Below are 7,727 nucleotides of genomic sequence, written 5' to 3'. Positions count from 1 at the left end.
AGATTGTCCAGCTTTGTCCCAGTAATAACGAGGCCGATATAATGATAAAAAACATTATTGACCCTTTCATTCTCTGCAGCTGTATAAAAATAAAACTACTTCTGGTGACTAACTAATGTTTTACTCTGTCGTACAAGTTATGTCAAGGCTATATAAACAGTAACCAAGCAACAGGGTCAAAGACCTGACATTTGTAAACTGCCTATAGTGACACTGTTATTCCATTTCCATGAACAGTAGTAATACATTAGCCTGTACATTTACAATGGAGCTTGTGCCACAGAGTGGCCATTCAGAGGAATTAAATGATATGTAAGCACCTCCCCATGAACTTTGGAAAGGTTTTTTATTGATCCTCTCTTCTGAGGCCAACGACAGAGTTTCCTTCCTTCTTATTACAGCCAGAGAAAGAACATCTCGCAAGTGAGTACATATTTCTAGGAATCTTTCTTCTAATGTGCTCAATGTATTAAATACTGAATATTCAATTACAAATTACATTTATGAGTGAAATGAAACCTCATTTCACATGGTACATGGTTATTTACTTATACATTTATACATACATAATTATATAGCTTACTTGTTGGTTGTCAACTATATAGTCTGCTTAGAATAATTATAGGTATAGGCATTTACATATTGTGTAATTATAGATTTTAAATGTTTTTTCAATTTATAGAAAGAGTTCTGCTCACTATGAAGAAAAACATGTTTGCATTGTCTTGGTTTGAATTCTTATTTTTATATAATAGTTCTTTAACTGACTGAAGACGCATATTTACGAAGCTTCTCAGATTGTCGTTTTAGTCTTAAGTACTAAGAATTTGTGAGATATAAGAATCAAAGCTATTTATCAACCTTCTAATATTCCTCCCTACTCCACATAGCTAAGAGACCTCCAAAGGTGTGCTCAGTGATTAGGTCCTGTGATCATGGCTCATGGCTTTATTTTTGATTCCATGTTGGTCAGAGCTTGGCGGACTGTGGCTGCATTATAAAGAGCCTAATTAATGAATTGGAAAAATAAGGAAACAATTATTTTGATTCCCTGCCAATATATATAGTTTGTCACTCCTGTTATCCCTTTATGTATTCACTGAGATATTTCTGGGACAAGGAATTTCCTTCAGTGATTTGGAATTTTGGTTGAATTGGAAGTAAGATGTTAATAACTACCTTTTTATGTGAAGCTTTCAGCAAAGATTGTTTTTTACGCGTAGATTTTAATTTAGATGTCAATTACACAAATAAATGACATTGTAATAGCAGCAGATTTAAGTGGATTCCTTTCATTTTTAAGGGGTTCAGTTAAACTATCATTCATGTTCAGACATGATTCACAGACAATGAAAATCGTATGATAGCATCATTGTCAAAGGACAAAATTGTGAAATTCCTTAATGTAAATGATGAAAATGTATATTGAGCCACAAAAAACATTGTACATCAATATTTTACAAAAATTTACAACGGTATGATCAGCTGAATCCACAGAAATCAGTGAGTGAGGGAATGTTTCTAAGGTGAGTGTAACAGGCTTTATTTTACTCCTTGGTCTGCTGGATGATGGCAAGGTCAGGCTTTACAGGTCGCAGCTCTTTAACATGGATTTTCTCTTCCATCCTCTTGCTTGGATGTGGCTTCCCTTTGAATGTATTATAGAGCTGCCCAGTTCATTTTCCAACCCAGCCCAATTTAGCTTCATCTGATTGGAACAGACTTTGACATTTAAAGTCAGCAGTTAAGAGAAAAGGGCCTTGGTGAGGGACATGAACAAATACAAACTGCTCATACTGGCTGAACTCTGTCACTCTTGGATGCCATTAGGCTTACTGTCTCATAGGTCAGAAGCAGGACTCACTTCATTTTGAGCTTGCAAAAAATCCCCTTAATTACAGAATTAAGACCAAAAATCTAAACTGTAGATGCACTCTGACTAAGCGTCATGTTTGGGGTAACCTGGACTCCAGACCTCAGGTTGGCCTGAACGTCATGTTCCTACAAGGCAATACCCCTGAGCGTGCACTGAAGCACGGATGCCTATGACCCACAGGTCAGTATATTTCTCAACAGTCATGGTGCAACACCAGGATTTGTCACAGCCCCATTTCCCCAGTTTCCTCCTGTCCCTCTGCCCCAGTAATTTTCCACTCTCCCCTGCCTCTGCTCCACTCTACCTGCCAACCACTCCCACCCTGTCAGCTCAACTCCACTCACCTGCAAGCACAGCTGCAGCTTATTCCCAATCAGCCCTGCTTATAAGCCTCCCCTGCACTCTCAGTCATTGCCAGATTGGTCTTCTGCTTTGATGCAAGACTTTCCAGCATTATTTCCCTGCCGGATTCCCCGGTCTCGACCCTGCCTGTCTTCATTCTGCCTGCCTCGCCTGTTCCCCGGACAACCTACCTGCTTTCTGCCCCTGACTACGACTTCTGCCTCAGTGTTTCTGGTTCCTGTCTGCTCACCTGGTTTTGACTTCTCCGCCTGGCCCCGACTTCGCTGCTGCTCGTCCCCAGTCTGCTCTGCTACATCGTCAGCCTCCTTTCCTGTAAGACCCTTTGTCACTCCTGCCCGCTGTCAGCGGAACTGCACGGTTCCGAGGATTTACATCCTTCCCCCTTGGTTCCGCATTCCGGCTCTGCTCGACCCACTCCCCGAGCCTGCAACCCATAGACTTTGTGCGGGCCCTGAGCCTGAAGAACGGACCGTTTCCTTGTCTGCCTGAGTTCCTGTTTGCTAATAAAAGTCATTACCACGGTCCAGTTTTCCAGAGTGCTGCTTTTGGGTCCTAATCGCACCCGTCACCAGATTAAATGACAGTGGCTGCTGCAGCCTGAAAACATGGCTGACTTTGATGCCTTTGTTTTTCATTAAATTTGGATCATGTTTCTATTGCTTGGCAGCCTTGACCTTTAACAGCAAAGCTAAGATGGTGGCAGAAACTTAGATCACCCTGTTTTAAATATGGGAATAAGTGACTAGAAAAACTACTGTAATTGGGGAATTACTGAATGACAGCAATAGAATAGGTCGATTCCAAGAATTGAAAGTAACCCAGCATTCTGGGGTCAGAGCGCTTGATTGACTGCTAATGATACGGTGCTATTAGCTTCACCAGGTGGCTGGAGTTCAGGAGACCTTGTAGTTCAGGAGAAGGACTTTAACAATTTGATTTAATGGGCAGCCAAGGAAAAAAAGCCAGCACAGGAGTAATGCGATGTCTTTTCTTAATATCTGTCCTTTATTATTTGGACAACAATGATGAATTACATTAGTCTGGCCTGGAAGTAATTAATGCACGCAGTGTTTTTTCAACATCGTGCTGAGTCAATATGTTCTCAATCTATATATTTTATTGATGAAACTGTGGCACTCCTAGAGCCTGTTTTTATACGCAGTTTAAAGGACAGATATTGATCAAAGGTTACTTCAAGATTTTTTACATAAAAATCAGAGGGTATGAGATACTCTAGATGGTATCTTGTTATCAGTTGCATGCACACTAGCTAGGTAATTGTGACTTTAGAGAGCAAATGTGCTCAGGAAAGACAAAATTGCCTATTGTGAGTGCGAGTAGCAAGAGTCCTGACTTACACCCACATATAAAATCTGTGGAGAGGCCTGAAAATGTGAGTGCGGGGTAGTGAAAGGGTCTGAAAATTTCCCAAAGGTACTGTTTAAAGCACTTTTAAGGTGAGGTCCATCTTTGAGAACTCAAAATGTTTTACACTTTCCTGCAGCCATGGCTGGTGACAGTCACACCTGCAGCCAATTGTTAATCAGCTGGCTATTTAGGCCCTGTGCGACTGGTCACCAGTGGTGGGTCGTTTGGTCTGTGTTGTGGTCGCCATGCCTCTTTCCTTTGGAGAAGGACTGATTTTTTTTTTGTCCCCACAGCACTCGAGGCATGTTTTTGTTTTCAATAAACCCTTTTGAGACCAAGTGAGTTGTTTCCTGTCTGTATTTGGGTCCTGGTCAAACTAAACCTTAGCACTATTGAGCGTATGTGGCTAGGTTTTCTACTAGCTATGTATGTCCCAGTAAGCTGCTTTTTTTTTTTCACTTTTCATGAATTTCATATACTACCGCTAAGAAAAGAGTTGTGTTCTTTGTGTATTTGTCCAGATTACTTATAGACAATTCCTATTTATCAAAAGATAAAAAATAACACACTTCCTCGTGGCACTGGTTGTCTGAAAAGATTGAAATTGCTGAATTTTTTTTTCTTTTTACATATTTTTCATTCTCCATAGACATGCTTAATTCCTGGATTTTACTGTCTACCCTCCTGTTAGGTAAAGTTCTATTTCATTCCAATATCATTTGAATTGATTGACAAATATTGTAAGTCTCAGTAATTTTGAACCTGTGAATGTACAACAGCTCCAGGGGTGAAGACATTCCTGCTTTACAACGCGCACCACAGTCTGTGTCTACATGAGTCCAAAGCTACAGGTGAAGTCCTGCTGCAGGTGTGCATCCCGGACTCAGAGTCTCAGCAGTGGATGTGGATCGATGGGGGCATGTTGATGGGCGTCGCATCATCCAAGTGTTTGCTGGCTGTACAGAGGAAGCCTCTTAAGACCCATTCATGCAAGGGTTTGAATGTAGACCCTTCAGCACTAATGTGGGGTTATGACGAGGACAGCCTGATTAGCAGAAATATATCCATGTTCCTGTCGGTAGATGGTCAACAACCAACGTTGTCACACAGCAATAAATTCTCAAAGTGGAAAATCCTTGATACAGATGACCTCTGCAGGCAAAGCATCAGTAAGTATAGACTGAAACAACTATAATCTGAACAATATTGGCAATAGAAATTGAGACAGTTCAGCAAAGAAAGGTTCCATCTGTGAATCATGTCAAAACATAATTTGTTGCTTTAACCTGTTTTTCCATTAGGACACAAGAGGTCATCTCATGATGATCCAAATTTGGCTGCTGGAAATCAAAAAGGCAAACTGGCCTCCATGACTGAAGAAGAACAAGAGTACCTACGTTGGTACTACCGCACAGAGGACCGTAAGTGCTACTCAGATAACATAGATTATACAAGGTTGTGCTTCATATTGATATTGGGGATTAGGTTATATATTGATTAGATGGAGGGTAGCATGGCAGGCCATTCCTTCCGCTCTCCCACATCCAGGTCAATCTATCAATGCCCATGTCAGCATTTAATCGAGAGCACCCTACCTTGAGACTCCAAAAAAGGAATATACCCCTTCATCCACTGAGGTGAACTTGGATATATCAATCAATCAATTTTTATTGATATAGCGTCTTTTACAATCAAAATTGTTTCTAGGCGCTTTACAGAATCCCAGGGTCTAACCCCAAACAAGCAACAGTGGCTAGGAAAAACTCCCCTTTAACAGGAAGAAACCTTTAGCAGGACCAAGCTCATGTAGGAAGACCCTCCTGCTGATGGCTGGCTGAGTAGAGAGAGCGGAGAAGGGGGAGGACAGGTAGGGGATAGAATAGGTAGGAGATGAGAGGTAGAGGAGAGAATAGGCATAGATCATAGAGAATACATACAGAAATACATTATATTACCGGTAAGTAAATTATGCATTGTACTGGCTAGTTTGGGAGGTACCACCCTCCCACCCATATAGATGTATAGGTAGATAGAAAATGCACATTCTTCCACAGTAACGTACACAATTACACAGAGAATATACAGCAGCCTTAAGGCAATAAAGGTTTGCTGATTCTTGTTCTCCATGCCACACTTTAAAATAAATGAGAGCCAGCATTTCAGAATGAAGTTTATGCTAACTTTGGATACATCACTCCCCTTAGAAAGCAAATTCATGTCCATTTTACATTTCAATTGGGTAATTTCCTTCAAATAATCTGTATCAATATTGATTATTTGCCTCTGTGAAGACCTCATAACATATTTACCATGTTTTCAAAATAAACATGACTAATTGGCTTTTACATTTTCCCCCTGTATTTTAGTATTCTCATTACCAATTAAAGCTTTTTAGAAAAACTTGCAAACTCGTATTATGGCCAATCACAGCTGGAATAAATTCAAATATAGATAGATGGATAGATGGAATAGCAGATTTATTGGTTCATGCAATCAAATGTGGCACATCTGAACATAAGCCTTGTTTGAATTTTGGTACCAGATTCCAGAGGGACTTTGACCTTTGATCATAAAACAACCTACTATGTTATGTAAATTTGTATTTCTGCTCCCTGTATGTTTCATTTTCACGGTCAAAGCAAGCATACATGTAGCTTCTCTCTGCTATGGTAAAAACCCATATGCATTTGTTATGCCTCAACAATCTTTGACACACTCCTGCCTGAATACCAATACTACTAGATGGATGGATAGATGGATAGATGGATGATAATGGACTGCTTCTTTCACTCACAGCAACCATGTGGAAGTTTGTTTTGATTGGAGTAGCTTTTTTGTGCCTTCTTGCTGGCTTCCTGCTTTTGGGACTGGGAGCGATGGCCAACAGGTACAAATGTCATTGTTTACTGGGAATCTATGTAATATTACCTTAATTGTGCATAGCGTATCTCAATGGCAGAATATAAGTATCAAGCTTTCTTGTCTAGTTTACAGTATTCAAATTGTTACATGTTGCATTAATGTATGAATGTATAGTTGATTTTCATCCAAGTAATAGATTTAATTTTTAACAAATATTTAATGTTTTAATTCAAAGATTATTTGTTGTTCAGTCAACTATTGAAGTTCATAATTTACTTGTCTGTACCAACAAAGGATTTAGGATTATATTTATGACTATAATCTATAATAACTATTATAACTTATTTGATGTGATATCAAGTTCATGTGTAAATGTTAATAATATGTACCTGTAATGATGAATTTCATGATTTTTCTGTTTGGCTTTATTCAGGAACAGAAAGGAGATAGCAAAGTACAAAGCAGCAGCGATGGCTCAGAATCATGGTGAGGAGCTTCAGTGCCTTCCACAAGACAGTGACAGCAAAGTGAGCCACTCAGCTGACAGTCCCTTCCTGGAAGAAAAACCCTCCCCATGTAACTTGGGTGTCAATGACCTCAAGGCAGGAAGCATAGTGGTCACATGGAACGATGGAAACACGTCCGAGTTGTTTCCAAATCCTTCTACAGATGATGATAACGTGGTTACAGGTGATAAAATAAACATGATGGAGTGAGAAGTTCAAAAGCTCATCAATAAAAACAGTTGGATTGGTGGCCAATAACTGGTGTTATTGTTTTGTGTGTGTGTGTGTGAAGGTACATCCTTTTTCTATCTACAGCCTCAGCTCTTCAACGTTGATGCAATTCCTTAAACTGTCTGCCAATTGTCTTTTCACATTGTCATAAAAGCCAGAACATTTCAGTTACTCTGCTTCAATTAAAATGTGTGTGTGTAATGTGAACAAAAATTACTACTGACCAATTAATGTAGTGGAAAATAAAGTAACCAGATAAGATCCAAATTATGAGGGGCTGTTATTCATATGTGTGAAATGCTCTCATACATACATACATACATACATGTGAAACAGTCACATTAGAGCAGAACAACACTTCTCTATCTCTAACCTCTCCTTGAGCCGCCACCTTAACGAGGTGGAGGGGTTTGAGCAGGTCCCAAGGGATCCAATGTTGTCAGACACTTGGTGCTCCTGGTGGGGAAGCAAACAGATCCACAGTGACAGGTCACATTGAGACCGGTTTGCAAGCCCCAGAT

The 7,727-nt window shown here is 39.9% G+C and overlaps 1 protein-coding gene across 2 annotated transcripts; it reads left to right on the top strand.

The window, feature by feature from the left end:
• The first annotated feature begins 304 nt into the window (after positions 1-304).
• LOC105417230 (uncharacterized) lies at positions 305-7,473 on the top strand. Of its 2 annotated transcripts, none has more exons than XM_011609575.2 (6): positions 305-423; positions 4,257-4,298; positions 4,387-4,776; positions 4,909-5,028; positions 6,404-6,494; positions 6,903-7,473. In XM_011609575.2, exons 2-6 carry the CDS (start codon positions 4,259-4,261, stop codon positions 7,183-7,185), a joined length of 924 nt encoding a protein of 307 aa, XP_011607877.1. In that variant the 5' UTR covers positions 305-423; positions 4,257-4,258; the 3' UTR covers positions 7,186-7,473. The 2 variants fall into 2 exon arrangements, with proteins under 2 accessions (XP_011607877.1, XP_011607876.1); XM_011609574.2 differs by lacking the exon at positions 305-423 and adding an exon at positions 3,809-3,945.
• Positions 7,474-7,727: the final 254 nt, after the last annotated feature.

This window comes from Takifugu rubripes, chromosome 13, assembly GCF_901000725.2.
Source record: "Takifugu rubripes chromosome 13, fTakRub1.2, whole genome shotgun sequence".
Taxonomy (NCBI): Eukaryota; Metazoa; Chordata; class Actinopteri; order Tetraodontiformes; family Tetraodontidae; genus Takifugu; species Takifugu rubripes.
The sequence above is the reverse complement of the archived record's forward strand: the minus strand, read 5'-3'. Positions and strand labels throughout refer to the sequence as shown.